At 36.4% G+C, this 22,001-nt stretch overlaps 1 protein-coding gene across 1 annotated transcript in view; it reads right to left on the bottom strand.

The window, feature by feature from the left end:
* CDKL5 (cyclin dependent kinase like 5) overlaps nucleotides 1-13,483 on the bottom strand; it is a 76,002-nt gene extending 62,519 nt beyond the window's left edge. The window contains 2 exon segments of the mRNA XM_074151517.1: nucleotides 12,823-12,857; nucleotides 13,420-13,483. Of these exon segments, the coding sequence (XP_074007618.1) occupies nucleotides 12,823-12,857; nucleotides 13,420-13,483 (99 nt within the window).
* Nucleotides 13,484-22,001: the final 8,518 nt, after the last annotated feature.

The following is a 22,001-nucleotide window of genomic DNA, read 5'->3' on the forward strand; positions in this document are numbered from 1 at the left end:
TCCATTGCCAACGTAACTGTGCAGCGTCAATTCTCACATCCCACAAAGCAATCTGGCATAGCCAGCAGCAAGATCAGAATTTCTGAAGCTCATCCTTCTTCTTTAACCCGCACATTAGAGAAAAAAAGTACACTTTCTCTGGTGAGTATATTCACAAAGTTATAAATATCTATGCTATGAGCTTCGCATTTCCTTTTCCTGGTATGATTGAAGGTACTACCTGTGAGAATAAACCTTAAAATAAGTTACAAAGAAGGCCCCATTAAAAGTAGCTCCTTCCTTACATTAAGCTTCCAGGAGCACATTTCAGATAAGATCCTTGGGTAAATGCACAAAGAATTGTCATAAGAAATTGTCATAAGAAAAATATAGATTTAGAAAATATATTATCTGTTGAACTCTTAGAGCTGTATTTCTCTCAGTTCCAAGGCACTATAAAGATTAAAGTGGAACAGACAGAAAAAGTAACAGTTGGAAAAGCTTTAGGATTCTTTGTGAAATCATGGTTTCAAGTACTTTACTTAGTAAAATTTCTCTTTAATATTTACCAACAGTACTGTTAGCTCAGATTTGATCAGGGGGATATAAAACATTTAAGATTACTGCAAAAATCCAAAAGCTAAAAGTGTACAAGTAAGCCTAGAGCTTCATTGCAGTACTTGGTCTAAACTAGATGCAGATATGAAAAACAAAGCTTCCTCAGAAGAAGGTTGCCTTCTGTCCTTTGTAAACTGATATAGTAGCAAGCCTTCTGCTGGTACAGAGCGTAAACAATAACACTAACAAGTTTGTTGACTAGCATTTGTGTTCAAATGTACTAAATCTGACTTGGTTTCATCAGAACAGAATTCTGGATGTGAAAACTATTTTTTTTTTTAAATGATATTACATAAAGATTACATAGCCAAAGCTTTTTGTGTGACGAGTAATATAAAAGAACGTTAACAAGTGAATAATTAACTCCTCTAAATCCAAGTAAAATCCTCATTGAAAAAAAAAGAAAATAAAAAAATTTAATCTCCTCACACAGGTTCACTCAGGTAGTACAGTGTAAATAGTCAACTACCACCACCTCTTCAAAAAAGAAATGGTGGCCTTGCAAAATGTCAATTGCTAGCATACCCTAACCTGAAAATCAAGAAGTAAAAAACCTATACAAAACAACAAATACATGGACAAAAAGTTCCCTGGACCTAATTATTCCTTTTTTTTTTTTTTTCCCATCTTTCCACAGATTTATTCTTTGCAAGAATAAGCTATGCCCTCATAATTTGATTCCTGGCCAGATCTTTTCAGAAAATGGTTCTCCCATTGAAAAATTCTGGGACTTGTTGTTTACTGTAGAAATAGAGCTGTCAAAATTAAATAGACCCTTCCTTCCCCCCCCGCCTTTTTTTTTTTTTTAATAGCTTAGAAGTGGTAAAAGATTGCCTTCCTTCAAGCTAACACGCTTAGGGAAAAAACAGAAGATGCTTTAGCAATGAGGATAATTTTTCAGAAAGTTCTTGAAATATGATCTTCAGATGAAGAGACGAGTGAAAGCTGAGAAAACATAACCACAAGACTTTGCTTGCAAGGATTTTATTCAGATTTTGATTAAAGACTTGTACACTCCTGCTGAATACTTTGATAAAACAAGAGAATCATTGTCATTTGTATTTCATACTAGGCACAAGTGTTCAGTTCTCCTCATATTCATAAAGATAAAAAGGACCAGCTAGTACATATAAAAATCTGCTAAGAGGCAGCAGAAGGAATGGGCTAGTATCAGTCTCTAAAACTGACCAGAAGAGATCACTTGCTGTAACCCATTAACTAAACAAGTATGTGTGTGTCTGCTCTGTACATGTACACATGTGAAATTAAAAGGATGCTGGTCAAGCAACAGAAACTAATCTTCAGTAACATAAATTTAAAACTATTGATTTCATTGAGAACCATAGTGAACAGAAAGTGAGAAATACTGTAGACAGGCTGATCTCCCTTGATTAGCTTCTCTAATATTGATGTCATCTGAGAGATCTGGTTTGCAGTCTCTATTTTATGTGATCTGGGGAACCCAGATGAAGGGGGCACTACACCCCAGAATTTTTAACTAGAAATACCACCCCTCTTTTTTTTAAATTTTTTTTTAACCTGCTAGAGTTGATGGGATTGATGTTATTTGGTCTGTCTTAAGCCTTCCTAGAGGTCATTAGTGAAGCTCCTACTGATTTTCTTCTGCTCCCCAAATAGTTTTGATTCCTTAGCACTACAGCAACATCTATCACAGTGGAAGCATGAAAGACTTACAAAATTAGAGCAGGTTAAGAACCCAGGCTGCAACTCCACTAGACACAATCTTGTATGCATTTCTTAACACCATTCTTCACTAGCTGATGCTCTGATGGGGGTGGGTGGGGGGTGGGGAGAGGATGGGGAGGATGACAGGACACCAGGTTCTCACTACTTGCACTGCTTGGATGAATTTTTCACACAGTCGCAGGAAATTTATTGATCCTGTAGAAGAAGGAGCTAGTCAGATTTACTCTGCAGATGGCATTGCCTGTAACATATTTCTGTGCATAAACATGGCATTACTCCATCCCTGTTGGAAATGTTAATTGATTTCAAGAAGATAGCTTGCCTCCTGGTCAAGATGTGTACTGTCAGAAGAAGAGGTAGGTTTAACCAGCCAAGGAAGGTTTTTTTGGTCCTATGGAATTTCATCTTTACACACCTCTGTGCATGATTACACTTATAAATGTAATCTATGTCTGTTATACCTGAAAACCTCACAATGAGAAAAAAGAAGTCTCTACAGCCAAATGGAAAATGGATCATGATGGTAACCTTGATCAGCCAACGTTAAGTCTAAGAAAACCACTTCGCAATTAATTTTCAGCACACTGAAATCTGTGGTAATCTTCTGTTATGAGAACAGTATGCAAAAATATGCTTCATAACACATATTTGGGAAGGAGTTCTCTCAATATCATAAAGACTGTTTGTGGACTGAAAGATTAAGTGATACAGCAGCACCCATACTAAGCTTTCTCTCTCAAACCATTTTATGGTCAACTGATAGCTGTTCAATAACATAGCGCAATTCTATACTAAGAGCTGAAAAAATAACAAAACCAAACTTTTCAGCGGTGCATTTCTGCACCTGATTTCTACTGCAGAAGTATGTAGCAGATGAGGGTGAGTATGAATTGCATATTGGGGGAGGCACTGAGAGACTATGCACACAAGCATGCACGAGCATGAGAAGAAACAACATAATAGTTTTGAAAAAAATTTTTACTGATAACAGAGAAAACTGTTCCCAGGATGGTGCTCCAATAGTAAAATTGAGGAAAACATTATGCCAAGCCCAGAAGGTTGCAGCACAGCTGACTTGCGAGCGGATCCTTCATCCTAACAGCAACAGAATGGCAATAAGGTTGAACTTACAATATATACCAGCCTTTCTCCTGTTAGCCCATCAGGGAAACATATTAGAGACACACATTTCAAACAAAAATTCTAAATAAGGAAAACAAAGTAACAGACTCATGGAAGTAGATATAAGCAAGACTGAGGCTAAGGACCATCCCATAGCAACAGGCAACTTCTAAACACAAAATATATACAAAAGACATAAGAACTAGTTTGTCATCACCACCAAGAGGAACTCCAGAGATGTAGCTGGGACTTGACAGCTAGCTACCCTTGTCCTCCATCCTGCACGTTGGAGATACTGCCCAGGTAGGCACACACACACCCTTTATACTTGTAAGGGTGTGGGCATGAGGGTATGAGTGAGTGAAATCATGAAAGAATGGGTATCGATAGGTACAATCATTCCAATTCAGATCCTTCAAATATTCACCTTCTGGAAGATTTACACTGAATTTTGTTATACTAACCTTTCTATGCTGCAGTACTCTACAGAAATTAGTATTTAGTATTCACATGGAGGAAGAAACAGAAGATGCTTTATCAGAGTTTTTAAGGTGCAAGCAACTATAAACTAGAGAGCGATGTTGATCTCTGTTTCCAACAGAGTTACCTGTGCTGTTCAGAAACAAATCCTCACTGTGCTACACATCTGGAAAAATGAAAACAGAATTCCGTAAAGTGAGTGATTTTTTCATAATGCGCAAAATTAAGCAATTATGTGGTAAAGCATTAGGATTTAAAAGGGTCTTGCATGAAGATTGGTCTAATTTAGCAATCTAAACTGAAATAATTCATGGATAATACAACAAAAATGCAAATACTTTACAAATCCAGAGGGTGTTTTGGTTTTCCTATTAAACTAGAAGAAGCTTAAAGAGATATCCTTTAGAACAGGAGAAGCTAGCATGCAATTGCACTATTCTTTATAAAACCAAGCAGCAGAGTCACTGAATTTTATTGTCCAGGTGCAGCTAAATACAGCAAAACAAAAGTACATATCCTGGAGACTTTCAGAATTGTCATGTATGTATAAGGGACAGATAGCATAAAGAATGCTTCCAGGTCTGTGCAAACATGTAACAATTGCTATCAGTTGAAGAAATACTGAGCACTCTGCAGTCTTAACAAAACAGCCTCTGCTCTACAGCTCAGTCTGGCCTCCCACTGTATCCAAAATTTCTTGATCACCATAAGCTGATGCCAGGCTTGTCTAGTCCCTTAAGCTTTTAGCTGAGATCAAACACCAGATATGTTAAATGCAATTATTAAGTTATTTGTATGAAACTGTACACATTTTAAACAGCTATAATGTTAAAAATGGACACTACTTTCCTTCCCCCTCGCCCCAATTGTTATCCAGGCTTTGAATGAGAAGTAAATACTGCTATACTTGAAGTTAGATATTCCAGGAAATTTTTTTCAAAATGAATAGAATGTTTTCTAGACTTTTAAGAAGGGCATTCCACAATTAGGAGTTACACAGAACTGAGTAATCATGGAAAATTAAAGTACTTTAACAAGGACATTCAGAAGGACAATTTACTATTTAAAAAAACACTGTAATCCTTACTGATAAAAAAAATAAAAAAAATACATGTGCCAAGAAGAGCCTAGACCTTTCAGAAAAAGTGAAACATTGGGAAAGTTTTTGCTACTGTTGTCAATATTTCACCTACACTGTCAAGTGTTCCTTTTCCACAACTCCTGACTTAACAAAAGGTTTTAAATTCACAAAACCTATTAAGAACATAAGTTAATGTAATTGGTACATTCAAGACACCTGAATGTGTAGAAACATTTTAGATCAAGTTGGCTTCTACAAGTAATTTTGAAAACCAGCTAGATGATCTGGATCCATTTCTACTGTGGTATATTTAATAATCTACATTAATTACCTTCTCAAAAACTGGACTGTGCTCTATTTTACTGACCTTTGTTTAAATACATGGAGTGTCTAGAGATCAGTGATTAACCTAGTGCTCTTAGAGCTGCTCACATGTCCTACAATAGTTTAAGTCGTCCAGAAGATTCCCTCACAGGAAAACAATTAGCCTAAAATTTAGAAGTACAATTTTCTTTGCATCAATTATGCTACACAGTAATTTGCAATTCGATGACAAGACTAGATTGTAATCCAATATTCAAGCAAGTTCATACTACTACAGATGTAGTCCTATAATTAGCCATATGTTGTTCCTTCTCCTATATATTAATTTGCATTAACTATAAATTCCCTAGCTTACACCACTACTCTCCTAATGATCCAAGACTCTACATCAGGTCTAAAATCCTCATCTATTTCAATTTCTTCTGCTGCTTCTTTTAAGAAATACTGTAGTGATGTTTTTAAACTTTAATTTTCAGCATAACATTTTCCACTTTTTGCAAGAAAGAATAATTTCTATGGATAGTCTTGCTTTGTGTGCTCATCATATCTACACTTGAAAATAAGATTTCACTTACAAGTGCATTAGAATGAGACACAGGACTACAAGCTGCTTGCAATTAAGAGCCATTAGGGGCAGCCACAGAACACACTGCTGCAGGTCTGAATATGATTCCTGTATCAATACAAGCGTAACAGTATATAATCTGTTTGCAGATGGGAATATGCAGCAACTACTAAAAAGCATATTTGTTTATTGGCAATATTCCAAGGAAAAAGTGTTATTTGTGGCCTAAGCAGCAACTTTACACTTAGCCAAACCAGTACCCATAGCGGAAATTCATGCAACGTATTATGTAAAAGACTATCAGAAAGAAACACAGTTTCTATAAGAAACAAAAGAAAAAGTGTCACAGATGTCCAGTTAGTCTAAAGACATTAGTGTGACAAACTGGAAGAAGCTGTGTGACTAAAAGAAATACTGATGTGAAATACTGTGACTGTAACAAATTACTTATCTTTGACTTAATTTAAATGGAAAACCACCAGTAATACATTTCACATATCCTTCCCAAGGTAAGATGAACCACTGTTCCTATTCTTAACCCAGGCTCCTACGCCTCCTTCAGTTACCTGCATTACTAGAGTATATAAGTGACATATAAGTATATAAGTGTTTTGCTTCCTCCCCCTTTCTTGTTTTGAAGATCTTCTGCAGCATCAGGTATCTCTGCATCCCAGCTTTGTGCTGCATGAAATTTCATTACCCAGTGATACCATGGCCAAGTCAATGTAAACCATCCCAATTTGTGGCACTAAAAGTAACACCCTCACACTGTACTGCTTTAAATTCAACACACCTGAGAAAAAATAAGATATTATTATCCCCCTCCACACCAAGTTAGTTTCACCCCTCTGAAAGCTCTCTCTCATCTTTCCCCTGCGCCCTTCATTTCTAAATAAGCCTTTGCGAAGAAAGGAGGGAGGCAATGCTTATTTTGAAGACCGAATACTGCCCATATCTGAGCAGGATTCATAACATAACAAGTACAAAGAAGGAGGTAAGGGAATAGAATGTCACACAAGGGATGTTTCATATAGCATTCTGGATTGTCACAAAAGACTCAAAGGGAAACAACACAACTGCAGACATCAGAGCAGCACTGTTCCATTGATCCGGCTATAGACAGGTTGACCAGTGTGAATAATGAAAAACACTAAATTTAATGCATGTTTTGTACAATCTGACCAGGTCATCTCAAAGAAACCATTTCATGTGACTGAAAAAAGATAGCAAGAGTTCATATAAAAAAAAAAAAAAATCCTTGAAATACAGAATACCTTAGAAATCTATAGCAAAAGTAACAGACAGAAGACAACGTAACACAACAAAAGCAATTAAAAGGAGACATGGGACTACCTTACTTTACCCTTTCATCCCATATAGCCTTAAAAGTGTGAAAAACAAATGCTTACTTTAGTTAATCCCAGGACTCAGACTTCTGTGAAACTGGGACAACACCAAACAGAGACAATTTTTTTCCACTGGAGCAGGTAAATCATTATAGAGTTGCACAGCTTCATCAGAATTAGTGCTGTAATGCTTTTTATTAAGAGATACTTTATGAAACAACTCTTTTTTAAAAAAATCACTGCGGAAAGCTGAAACTTGGGAATAAGGCTTTATGGAGAAGAAATAAAAGGCAGCAATCTTGAAATACAGAGATTAAAGCCCACCTTGGGGAGGAGAGACCAAACAGTCAGATGTCTTCTCAATCTGTGGGATCTCAGCAACTTAATTTCTACCCTCCATTCTTCACAACTATGTGAAGTTTGGAGTAATAACAGTACATATATGGATCTTCCACTTGATTTAATATGAATCAGGACTTCATTGACATCAATGACGTTTAAAACATTAATATATAATGCTAATCTGATTATCTGTTCCACCCTGCCACAAGGAACTGAGAGGTCTATGGAAGAGGCTCAAGTTCAGGTACAGACAATGTCACAGCACATCAATAAAAAAAAAAAATAATCAAAGTTTAGACTCTTTCAATACTACATCAGCATCTACCCTGCATAGCAAAAAGTTATAAATGTTCATTGTATGTCATTTATACACACGTATAGAAAAGCAAGAACTGAAGTGAACTAGCACTAATCAAGCTTGCCTCTCATTGCTGCACTCCAGGGAACACCAGGAGGCAAAGTATGGAAGCCCATGAAAGAAATACTATATACCTAATATTTCAAACAAGATTTCTGTAAGGAATTCAAAAGGCTATTCATTGCCTAATGGTGAAGTTGAAACAAACAGTTATTAAAGAGTTAATATGATTTTCATCCCTACAGCTTGCCTAGTAGCTCTGTTTTCCTCACATAATACTCAAGACAGATATCAACTCTGACTACTGCAAACATTTACTACTGGCACACTCTATTTACCTCAGAAGCTCAATGCATGTCTCATGTTCATTGTACGTGTTTCACACAAGTTTTGGCACAAAACCACATCAGCGAGTTGGGGCTTTAACCTGAAGAACAGACGCATTAGGCATAATAATCCTCCAAAGGTAAGCTGCACATAGATTTGCCCTTGGCAATGATTAAAATCAAAAAATCTTGCCACAGAGACAAACCACACTGGATTGGTAGCAAAAGTTAGCAATGCTGCTTGTGATTACATACAAAAAAAAAAAAAAAAAAATCAAAGAAAAAGATCAGCAACAAATTTGGGGACATAACCAAATAGAGGTGGCAATGACATAGCAATAGTAACCATGAAAGAATATGGTTCTTAGACATAAGTCGGTAGGATTTGGCACTGTACTTTTTACCTTGTTTTAGGGGAAGTATAGTTAAATGTAAATTGATGGTATATAAAAAAATGCATAAGGACAGAATACTTGACATAGTACACAAAAATATCAGTTAATACTTTAAACAGTACACACAGGCAAGTGGAAGACTTAAAGGACAGATGGCTTTAGGCACAGGATAAGGTAATAAAAAAAAAATACACTGCTGGCATAATCTGTGCTAGCATATTCTGGTCCTAATGACTTTCCAGTAGCACTGTACCAATTAGAGTCTATGAATACTGTGGGGAGTATCACAGTATGCCTGCCGTGTTCTTAATCTGTTGTTTACCTTTAACAAAGTCACTTTTAAGATACTGAACTAGCTGAACTCATCTGACTCAAAATGACCATTTGTGTGTATATCGGTAGTAGAATGGAAAAAGTCTATGCATTACTCAGCCTTCAGAGCTTCACGTTGAAATGATAAAACCGAGTGCTCAAAATGCTCCTAGTATAATTCAAATTTTGCTGGAAGCTTCTGATTTTGAATGTCAATTGTATATGAAGAAATATAAATATTTAAAATATGCTTTGCCTGAATTGAATCACTTGCCACGTAATGCTAAATGCTCTGCATTATCTTATATGGCTTACCACTGCAGTCTGTTTTCCATAACTTTTAACAGCAGTTCTTTCATATTTAACTTCAGATCACTCATTAAAATGTTGAATAGCAATAATGCTCTTAGCGTCTATCTCTGATCAAAACCAGATATAAATACCTCTCCTTAATTCACAGTATTACAAAAAGTTTACTGAAATACACTACCTAGAGGAGCTACTTTAGCTTTTCTGATAATGTTCCCTTGGCAAAGAAAAAAACGTATATAATAATGACAAAGTATTTGCTCCTTGTGCCATTCTCTCCAATTTAAATCCATATACACATACCAATGAAATGCACTGGGGTACAAAGCTGCAGAAGCACTAGTGGATTATATGTTCGAAAACTGTTGTAATTAGGGGCCAGCTCCTTATTTCACACAAAATTTACCCTCTCACCAATACACTGGAGATACATTGACTTATAACAGCTGAGAATTTGATCCTGGCATATTACCACTATCTATAAAGATGAATATAAGTACTTCTACATTCAAATTCTTAGATGTAATTGCTAGCTTTGCACAAAAAGAAAAGCAGTACATGCTGAAGGAACGTGACTGAGGATGGCCTGGTCTACACCATACATTAAAAATACTGCAACGCTATCTAGTTCTTATGCTGTTTCTAGACTTATGTAGTGCTGAATAGGCTTACTATGTAACACAGTCAAAGTTCAACTGTGCTACCTGGAGACAGATCATGTGGAAGAACTTCTTAGTTCTTCATCCATAATAAAAAAAAGTATGCCATCAGCAGCCAAACCACATAAAAAAAACACATATCCTTGCATTTCCAGGTAATTCTGTTAAGACTTCATGAAAGTGAATTAAATCTCTGTTTTCCTATACAAGTAGGAAGGCTATATTAAAAAAACAGCTCTTGATCAAGGAGAACTATATATACCATCCTGCAATGTGTTCTTTTCTTCCTTTATATACAAGTAACTTCGCTTAATGCACAATCTTTGTTACCATGGTTTGGTAGAAATTCCCATTTTTAGCTAACTATCGACTGTTTTAGGCCTCACCTAAAACCCACCCTTTTAGTTTATAACATCTTTGATGTCACAGGAATTAGAATCTTCTCCCCTTTTCTTCCTCCCTTTCTCTTCCTATTAGAAGGGTGTTTCTTTACAACCTCAGTTCTATTACATTCATTCTAGTCAATGATTAATATCATGGAATTGTCAGAGTTGGAAGGCACCTCTAGAGATCATCTAGTCCAACTCCCCTGCTAAAGCAGGATTGCCCAGAGTACATTACTCAGGACTGCATCCAGGCAGGTCTTGAAAATCTCTAGAGAAGGGGACTCCACAACCTCCCTGGGCAGCCTGTTCCAGTGCTCTGCCACCCTCACCGTAAAGAAGTTTTTCTTCATATTTGAATGGAACTTCCTATGTTCCAGCTTGTGCCCATTGCCCCTCGTCCTATCGCTGGAAACCATTGAAAAGAGTCTGGCTCCATCATCCTTCAACCCACCCTTTAGGTACTTATAAACACAAATAAGGTCTCCCCTCCTTATATCAGAGCCTTAAAATTTCTGTCTATAATTTGGATCTTTTCTGTCTTAAGGTAAACAAAAATCTGGAGCAAACAGGCAGCATCTTTTCATATCTTCAAGCTCAAATTCATACTGACCCTCCAACTCTCTTCCTTTATAGCAACTTTTCCTCTATATTTAAAAGGAATAAGCCAAGTAAAAAATAATTAGATCCAACAAAATTGTAGAAATGGTAAATAATTCTATTTATTATGATGCCTATAAATTACACATGAACTAAACTCTTGTGGCAGTTATCAAATGTTTTCTTAACAAACCATTTATATCTAGGCAACAAGCAGGACTTGTCTGCTCTGAATACTTGCAGTGCCTTACAAAAGAGCTGGGGACAGGCCTCTCTCAACATATTTCACCAAAGCATAAAAGGAAAAAGTTAAGAGGACAAACAGTGAGCGGAAGGATGGGAAAAGTGATGCATGTCAAAGTTTAACTTTTAGACAGTTATTCTTTAGCAAAACAGATAGTCCCTAAAGTCATCTGCTCTTAGAGGTTGGGTGCAGCTTTTTTTAAGGGAGAATCATAAATCAGTAAGCTTAAAATAGCAACATACACCATCTTTTCTTCAGGTTTCCAAATACTGGAAACCCTAGGTCTTATTTAGTAAAGCCACTTGCTAGAAGTTTTAATAAATACCACTTCAATACAGTTGTTTGGATTAAGCTTGAAGTTGCATTAAAAAATGTGCAATTACCTAAAAATTTAGATCCTCATAGTGTCCTTACACAGGCTGTAGGAAGAAGCCCTTCCCTCTGCAAAATGAAAGTCTTTCCTTTCTCATCATCTGGTATACGAAAGGTATTCTTATAGGAACTCAGATAACATTATCCTGCTATTACACTATACTCTTAGAGTACTGAACAATTTTGGATGAGGATATGACTAAAGATATATAAAGCCTAAATTTCATTCAGCAATGCAGGAAATTCTAGAAACTTTTTGAGTCTTGGTGAGGTCACCTTCCGGAAAGAAGAGAGCTGCCTAGTATAAACTGTATTGTCACTCCCAAGGTGCTCTCAAACTATTCACCCTGAATTATTATTCTGTAACTACCCAAAAATCCAATTTACCAAAGCCAAGCCCGACAAGGCTACAGCTTGAAACAGGATCTTTCCAAGCTCTATTTTTTTTTTTTTCCTTTTTAAACTTTAAATCAATATAACAATGTAAGCCACTCCACATATAACTTTATGTCCTCTGCAAAAGTCCCTCTGTGTACATGCTAAAAGCCACCACAGGAACACAGGCCCTCTGCACGGTGTTAACTTTTTCTAGAAAAAGGTATGAACTACATACAAAAACATTTATATGTTCTGGATCACTAACCATGAATCATTCTGTGATTCTGAAATGTTTTGCTTCAGAGAAGTTATTTTGTTATATGACTAACTGCAGCTCCAAAGACAGCAGAGTAGTTCATGTCAGAGTTCCCTGTTGATGAGTAGCAAGTTCAGATACATCCAAGTAAGAAAGAAGTTAAAATAGTGTAGACAGGTTGCCAGACTTCATTTTTGTCTGAAACAGATTTTTTTTCTTTCCTTTTTTATTTCTGCCTCTGCCAAATTAAAATCAACAGGCATACGAGTCAGTGCTTTCTTACTGGAGTTTGATTATCCAACAGCTGTAGAAATTCCACATGGATCCCACTGCCAGACAGGTAAGTGCTTAAATAGCAGCATTTGCCAATTAATTTGACATTCTAATTGAGACTACTTGAGCATAAACTGCATTCCAAAACAACTCTTTTTTTTTTTTAAACCTCTTAGTTGAGATTAATGAAACAATAATACTTCATATATTTCAGACAAATATTAAACAACAAAAAAATGAAGTTTCGTACTAGATGTAGCCATTTCCTCTGACAGCATTGTAATTAAAAAACTGAATAACTGACTGCAAGGAAAAGCATCTCAGTTCTTATCAAAAGTCACTGTTTCACCCAAATACCAACCATTTACCTCTGACTTAAAGCAATTTACTTACCTTGTGTCTGCATTTAAGTACAACGCCATAGGCTCCTAAAACAAAGAAGATAAGAGATAAACCATCTCAAAGCAGAAAAAAGAGCAGCAAAATAAACAGTCCTCAGTTACCTCCTGGCTATAGAAATAATATTGTTCCCAGTATTATTATCCAGAACTTGCACATGCAGGTACTGTACCAAATTTCTGTGCACTGAAACAACTTTATAAAAATTGCTTGGAAGTAAATGGATTTTAAAGTGCTGAAATATTTTTGTTTAAATATACTTGCATAGATTTTTGGCAACTTGCATTTTCCCAGTATCACTGAAGAGAAATCAATATAGCAAACTTAAAAAAACAAAACAAACCAAAACACAATAAAAACCGAAAGACCCCCAAACCCTCAAAACGGATGCATTTCTCTTCCTTTTCTTTTATCTTCCAAACTCCTCCTTCCATCTGAGAACAGAACCAGAATGAGCTGAAGAGAATAAAATGATAATTCTTAAGATCTGCATACAAGTATTATTTTGCAAATGAAAACTTATTACCATCAAGAGGCCTAAGTCAAATCTATATAAAACTCTAATTGATTTTTTATTAAGGTATTACTTACCTTCACCTACAACCCCAAGGATCTCAAATTTATTCATCACATTACCAATGTTAGGAATCTTCATCAAGACAAATTCCTTTTACGGTGAAAGCCACAAAACATGGCACAATAGGGAGCTTCTGAAGATTTTGCAAAAGGCAATTGTGAAAAGGCTCTTGGAGAAAAAAATTCCACCTTGATCAACCAGACTTCTTGAACCCTTTTTTATTTCTAGGCAGTCAGTAGCTTTCTGGGGAAAGAAGAAAAATAATGTAATTAAGTACTTTGTTTTATTTCAGTAAGAGAAAGCAGTATTGTCTCACAATTATAACAGACAATTAATTTACTTCTACATTTTATGATCAAGAGAGCTTAGCTGTTGAGAACATATATCTGACAGAACAGCTGTCCTTACAATCCCATACTAAAAATGTCTTTTACAATAATAACTAACTTAAAATTATTTTTGTCAGGACAGAAGCAAACAGAAATGTTGATAGGAACTACCTCATTGAGCAAAAATACACCTGTAATTACTTATGTTCTCAGTTTGGTGCGTGTTGACAGCTAGGTATAAAAAGTTCTGTTTAGTCAATTTATTATTTGTCCACTCTAATGACAAAGAGGATAAGGTAGAAAGAACACTAAACAATAGAAAATGTTCTTCTACTACTATTTTCTGATTGTTTAAAAAAATAAAGGAAGTGATGTGCTAGAATGACTAGCAATCAGATTTAGAAAATTATTTTCATGATCAGCTTATTTAATGGCAATGTAATAAACAGAAAAAAAAAAAATTTTAGAAGTTTTTTTTCATTTCCATGTTTCCCAAACACTGAAGCAATTTGTCAAATCAAGCAACTATACACAGGGAAAAGAACAAAGTTTTTTGTATCTGTTTTAAGCTCACCACATCTCTCCTATAATCTTAGAAGTCTGACAAACTAAACACACCAAAGCTTGGTTTTGCTAATTCAGATTGCATTTTTCCCCCTAATATAAAAGGGATACATCCCACATTCAAAAATGGGAAAAAAGCTAAAATAGCTTCACCATGAATCAGAAATATGTCACTTCCACAGTTCAGCGCTCCAAGAACAAGACAGTATGATAGAAGTGAATTAATTTCATTAACTTACATGCAAGGGGTGAGTGTGACCTAATAATACTGGGTTCAGCTCACACAAACAGGAAGTCGTGTTGCTAATTTACTGTAAGCTAGGGGTGCTGGCCAAAAGCCCTGTGTTGACCAAGTCACACATTAACAAAAAGGACAACTCAAGGCTGGTGGGAAATCACAATGACACTAGCTTCAAAAGGACACAGGGAGACAATTTGGGGGGGGAATTGTTATTTTAGAAGCAATTTCAGAGTTAATCAACCACAGAATTTTGGAAACAAGCTTTGAAAATAAAGCAGTGACTTCCGAATTAAAGGGATGGTCAGTATTTTTTGTTTGGTTTTGGGTTGTTGGTTTTGGGGGTTTTTAATAAGTCACCCACTCCTTAGTGGATTATTTCAGAGGTTTAACTTACTGTTTTAATTAATTTTTTTCTTCACTTGTGAATTGTTTAAAATACCCTTTCCTTTTCCTTCCATATACTCTCCTCCTATCTCATTTGGCACCTCCCTCTCACAAAAGCCTTTGTGCTGTTTGTCCAGGCTTTTTTGTTACAGTGATGAACTAATAAATGGGCTCCTGCAAAAGCAGCTGCACCCACCAGCATGAGAACAGAGCCCGCACTGAGCGGCTTCGGCTTTCTACTGAAACAGGCCGGTGCCAGGCACCCAGGCGCAGCTGGCTGTGCCCACACTGCAGCTGAGTGACAGCAATACGGCTACAGAGACCTTCAGAAAAGCAAAAATACTTGCAGGAAAGAGAGGAACAGTCAGAAAACATATATTCTGTTTTCTACTAGCACTGTTCAATATCACCAAATCTGCTACTCCAGTTCCCAACATTAGTCATTGACAAGTGTCTCTAGTTTACTTATCTGCTAATGTTATTACCATATATCGTCTTTCTGCCTTACAGTGTACACAATACTTTTTGGATCTATGACAAAACAGTGAAGAAGCTTATGAGACAATGTATCAGAAACACAACAAGAAATTTAGATCCAATTTCCTCTTCCCCTCATTCTTAATTTCTAAATTTCTCATATTCTTAAAGCTATACAGGCCTGCCGCTTGTAATCTACTATTTTAATTTTCCTATTTTTAAGACTTCTGCAAGTGTATTCAGTACACAATCCTGCTTTTTAACTGAGAAGTAAAAGTCAGGTTTGCAAGCAACTGATCTTCCTTTCTGAAATACAATCTACTACATCTTTCCCCACAGATCACGCAGTTTCCCTTTTCATTTCATTTCATTAAAAGTAAGAGCCTTAGAAAGCTGATCCGCTTGTTACACTGGTGCTCCTGGACACATGGCACCTAGAGCACCATTCACATGTAATTCCCTAAAGGTAAAAGCCTGTCAACTTACTTATCGATGTTCACTCACCATCAGGGATGCACTTTGACCAGCCCAAAGAAAGACATAATCAGCTTCTCGAATTCTCCCCGAAGTGCATCTTGACTGACAGCAAAGGTAATACAGATGCACACACAAGGGACTCCCAAAAGAAAACTGCACTCGAGTGACCCATCTCTTCCGTGCTAGCTCCTGAGTCATCTTTGTGCACAGCTCTGCTGAGAGCACTTTATGAGAACCTAATCTTGAAATGAAAAGGAGAGCTAAAAGACAAGTGGCATGCAGCAGTAGTATGGATTCATACCCCAAACACTTTTTGCCCCAGCTCTTTTGCGATATCTCCTTGAGCAGGGCAGTAATTCAAACTAGTCCTCTTCTGCAACATCAGTGAACTCCTGACTAGCTAGACCTATCTGAGCTTTAAACAAAGAGCATGTACTTGTTTGAGATCTTTGCCTTCAAAAGCTCCTGAATGATTGCAAAGAAACTGCTAAAAATACTTGCTCACCCACTGCAGCAAACAGCATCCACTGAACTTTCTGGGATTTTTCTGCTTTTTGAAGGACACTGGCCTTGTAAAGGCTGTTTTTAAAATCACCGGTTCTTGCGGGTAATCTGGTAACATCAACTCAAACTTGATGAATGACACAGAGTCTTGCCAATGCCAGAGTAAGTAACCGTAATAATAAAAATTAGGAAAAAAAAATTATCTAGAAGTTTTAACCAAAAAAGTAATTTCCAGAAAGTTATCTATAGCAAGAATTACATTTTTCTGTAACTTAGTGAAGACAAGCTGGATTCTTTCAAGCTGAACACTGGAAATAAGAAGGAAAACCTTATTAATAGCAACCACAATTTTGTTCTTTGCACTGAGCACCATGTAGGTCTTTTTTAGTAAGTTGCCTGCTGGCTAGAATGATAACCCTTGCGGAAGAGGAAATAAGGCCATTCTTTACCTCTCAAAGGTTCTCAGTAGGGAAACAGCACATTCTCCTAACATGCCTTTCTGAGGCAGCCAGATTCACAGCACATCAACAACTTATGAATTAAACTAAGAGATCTCCAAGATGGTCTCAATGTTACCATGGCGTTCTACAAAACGCAGAGCCAATTCAGCAAAAGGAAGCATCATGAAATGAACAAGAACAAATTAGTTTTACTTAATACAGAATTATAACTGTGAGATTTTAATACAAATGTAGTTGTTTCGCAATAGCATGTAAGGCTTATATGTAAGAACTAGAACAGTATAAACATTCTGGGAACGAACATACAGACTAACACAGCATTACGGTACCTGGTCATTTGCCTTTAAATTAAAACAGTGGGGGAAACCTGTAGCTCTTTCCCAATTCCTTTTCCCTTCATGACCATTAAGAATTCAGGAGCACCACACAGAAGTATCCAGCTTAACCACTCATTCCAAGGCCTCAGTGCTAAATAAAAATCCTATTAGTTATTTCACAATCATCAATAGCTGGGCAGGGGTAAGGGGAAAACACTTTTTACATAGTTACATTTTGGTAGAGATGTTTAGTGAGAATTACAAAAAAAACTTGAGGTAGACATTTGTTTTCACAAAATTTGGAGAAACAAAACTGTTCTAAAAATATACAGTTAGATTTGCATACCAGTATATTGTATGCCAAATATCCATTTCATTTCATATATCAAGACAGAAAGAGTGCAATTTGCACCCTGCTGAAGTCAGTTACACACTTCTAATTGACTTCAAAGTCATCCATTAGCTTTTAAACAAGCTTCTTGCCAGTAGGTAAAACACCCTGCTTGCTCTCCTAAGGCAAGAAGTAAACTTAATCTTTTTATTTATTATTTTTACTTATGGAGAAGATACAAATAAGAATTTCTAGAGACTGGGTACTTTTTCATCTGTTCACTAACAAAACAGCAGGTCAGTAAACAGATGTAAAGAACTTATACCATATAAGTATCTGTGTTTGATGGTTATGCATTAATCCAAAATCTGGCACATCTTCTGTCGTACAAGGTACACACATGAAAGGAAGCATTAACCACCTGTATTAGTCATGATGTATCATTATTACAGCATCTATCTCCTTCCCGTTATACATGTAGTTCTACTCCTGGAAAACTCTTGTTAGTTACAAGCACCTGATTCAGTGCTATCGCAGAATATACAAGTGGCAGGGTTAAGAAAACAGATGGGAGAATTTTTTCTGGGATTTATTGATCCAGAAGAATGCACCAGGAGTATTATGAGGAATTACAGATTAGGAAGAACAAACGCAGTATTTTAACAGCTGTGAGAAAGAAGCTAGTAGTAATATTCTGACTTTAAGAATTGAGAAAAAAAAAACCAAACAATCATATTGCTAGTGAAGTTTTGCAAGTCTCACTCCCGCCGTTGGAAAAAAGCTACCACTTGCTGGTTTTCCATGTTATGGAAGGACAGTAGAACTTCTAACAGGACAAGGTTCTGAAGGAAGAGCCATCAAGATTTCCTAGTATGAAGAAACACACAAAGTGGAAATTGGAAAAAGAAAAAGCTTAAGAATAAATAAAAACAAGAACTTGCAATTAAGCAAGCCATTTTTCATACTCTAAGCTTCAATCTATCCTCCTTTGCTCATAAAAAAAAAAGTAAATAATTAGGAGTGAAAAGAACAGCTGGTGAAAATAAATACAAAATTTAGAAAACTCTCAAATTTGAACAAATCATGTAAAAGCAAAACACCAAGGTTACTTGCACAAACTCACAAGTTTTAAAATTCAGCTCCAGCAAGGTTTTATTGAGATTGCTAATTGTCCTGGAACTTGACTTTACTGTTGTTGGGGTTTGGAGTTGTTGTTCCTCCTCCCCTGCCACCACCCAAATAGCTGTTGATAAAATGAAACTTGGAAACCCATCTGAATGAGTTACACATCAAGGGAAGTTACCGTCGCATAACTGGCCTAAAAGGCAGCATGCCTCCATGGCAGCAGGGCCAGGGGCACAGGGGGAGAAGAACGTGAACAAAGTTCCCATCCCATAGCAAGCACACAACTAGGAAAAGGGTTGAATCAGCTACCAGCTATTGAAGTTACGTATTTGGTTAAATTCCTAAAGGAAGACTGAGCTTGAAGACCAGGGCACCAATAACAATTTGGTTTGTTTTATCTTGTTCTGTGAGTGTTCTTCCTTTTGTAGGCAAGTACAGATTCAAAAATAAACTCAGCTCATCCTGGATATATGAACTAAATTCACTTCTCAGAGTTAAAACGCAGGATTTATGAACTCCTCTAACAGCTGTGGCCAACTCAAAAAGAGTGGGTGCTTAGCAGGATGCTTCTAAGACCACAGTGACAAATAAGCAGACTGATTATCAAAGCTTTGAGCACAAAAGCAGCTCCCATGAGTCATAACAGAAGGACAGGAAAGACAATTTTGCTTCCATTTTAGTCTCTCTCTCTGATAAGAACCTTAACAAATATGTCTATTGTGGGTGTGACAGGCTTCTTACGCAGTTTATGCTGGTCCTTATGCATGCTGGGCGGTCTTCACTATACCTGCAGCAGCTCTGAGGAAAAATAACCAGTGTTCAGAGGATAACACTCAACAGCAACCGGTTAAATTCAAAGCCTTTGCAGTTTCATCTGGCACAAGGAGCCTGACACTTACACGTTCACTTCTATCAAACAGAAGTACCCAACATTTGTAGTTGAAGTAAAAGCACACTTCTGCTTACTGAAATACTGTTAGGCAAAGGGAAGCAAGGAAAAAAAAATAAGAATTTCTTTTAGATAAAAGAAGGTCTTATTTCATAACAGAGTATCTTCCTGTGGAAGAAGCTAATATTTCTTTATCTGACACAATATTTGTAGTGGTCTCCTTAGAAGTTGGGTCTTTCATTTTAATCTTTCCTTCTCTCTTCTCAGAACACTTGTCTCCAGTAATATACTATATTCATTTGTCATGCTGCTTACTATTTAGCCCCATATTATCTTTGACAATCTGCCACGGCCTTTAAACCCCCAGGGTATAAAATAATATTAGAGGCATAGTTTTTTCATTTTTAATAATTACCAAAAAAAGCTATTTTCAAAGAGTTACACATTAGGATTCCCTTTGTGACTCAATTCTCAAATTTGTGTTTGAAGATTCATGCTTAGAAGAAAAAAAAAAAAAAAGTGTTGAGCATAAAAGTCTTCCTCCTTTACTACCCCAAAAAAACCCACCACCCAATAAAAAAGAACACATTCAAAGCCTTGAACAGAGGGAGTGAGTTCCTGTCCAAGAAAAGTACAATATATTATCTTTAAGGGGACATGTCAGAAGCACCGAGCAGCCATTCAACTGAAGGACTGCTCTAAAGTTTGAGCTCAGCAGGGTATTTGTGGAAAGAAAGGGCCTCTTGAGTTCTTCCATCATGCTCTCTGGTCCCTCTATTCTCTGGCAACCTACTGTCAAAAAGTGCACTGCTAGCTTCCTCTCCGCAACAGCAGCAACCACTAACTGTGCACCAGCAATCCTTTGCTGCCATGCTGTCAGCAGACAAAACAACAGATGCAGAAGACCTGGCCAGTTAGCAATGCATCACAGGACTTTTTTTCCTAACTGGATTAGCCACCAAATCTTTCACATGTGCACACACAGAGCATACTGGCGATTTAAAAAGACTTTCTCCTAACAAAAAAAGACCGAAATTCTTCTAATCTGACAAACTTTCTCCCTCTAACCAACCCAGTTTTGTCTTCATTGTTCCTTGTTCTAAAAATAACTCCCATTCACATTCACAAGTCAGATGTTCCTCTCTGCACTGGCTTTGGCTGGGATGAAGCTTTCTCATAAGAACAGAAAAGTAAAGGTGAATATAAAGTATTTATAAATAGCAAATGAATACTGAAACTACGTTCTATGGGCATTCTAATGCAGATCAAAATAACCACAATGACTACTCTTCCTTGTAGTCTTCAAACGTATCATTAACTACAGATTACTGGTTCACTATCTGATGTAAAAAGAAAAAATAAAACAACCAAGAAATCAGTTGGTTTTTTTAAAAGGATATACCAAACACATGGAACAAACCTAAAAATATGAAGGGAGAGCCCCCCCCCAATTTAATACTAAATTGATAAGAAAATAAATACATGCAAATGAGCAGAATTGTATTCTAATTACACTATAAAAATTATTTATCATTTCTTCTTGATGCATTTTCCAGGCAAATAGCCAGAGGCATTTTATTTAAATAATACCAATCTATCTTTTACGAAGTTAACCTTGGAAAGAATGCCATCAAAAGTTTTCAATAAAGGACAAAAGGAAGCCACTAAATTACTAGCTAACTGTCTTAACACCCAAAGACAGGTCATTTCAAGACTAAATTCACATTAGTATGCAAGTACATGTGCAGGAAACATATTTAAAGAAACAACTCAAATGCTTTTAATTACCGACTCTTCTTTCACAAAAGTCATTACAAATGATTAAACCACCTGGTGGGCAAACAATGTACAGTGGAGGTTTTGGGGAGAAATGTTGGGGCTTTTTTGTTTTATTTGGGTTTGCTTTTTTTTTTTCTTCCTTTAATTAAAAAAAGACTCTCTAACTCCACCAACCTCAAAGCAGCTTGCTTCACAAAACCCAAAGAAATTGAAACCTACAGAAACATCTCTCCATTTGAAGTTTTATCTGAATTTGAAGATAGTGGTACTATTTCAATGTGTGCGAGTCTACTACAAAATATTTCCTCATATTTTACAGATTTCAGAGGTAACAGTGAGTACAATTAATACTGAAAATATTTGAATGTGCTTATTTTCACACTTTATAGTTGTTTTTTTTTTTATTATGACATCCATTATCAGAGTAACTGAACACTAACCATATTTAAATAAAAGGTGAGCTTTGCCACATTTTCTAGTTGAAAAAAAAAACGTTAAACTTACAGAATCACGGAATCTTCTTGGTTGGAAGGGACCTTTGAGATCATCGAGTCCAACCACAAAGGTTACACAGGTGAATAAATCACTTAAGTGAAACCCAAGTCAAGGAGACTAATCTCCAAAGTGGCTCAGACTGCATTAAGACCTTATGACTATTATAATAAGCTGAAGGTCAGTAAAAAAAGATTCACATTCCAGATAAAGAGGAAAAAAAAAA

The sequence above is a fragment of the Numenius arquata genome, chromosome 1, assembly GCF_964106895.1.
Source record: "Numenius arquata chromosome 1, bNumArq3.hap1.1, whole genome shotgun sequence".
Lineage (NCBI taxonomy): Eukaryota > Metazoa > Chordata > Aves > Charadriiformes > Scolopacidae > Numenius > Numenius arquata.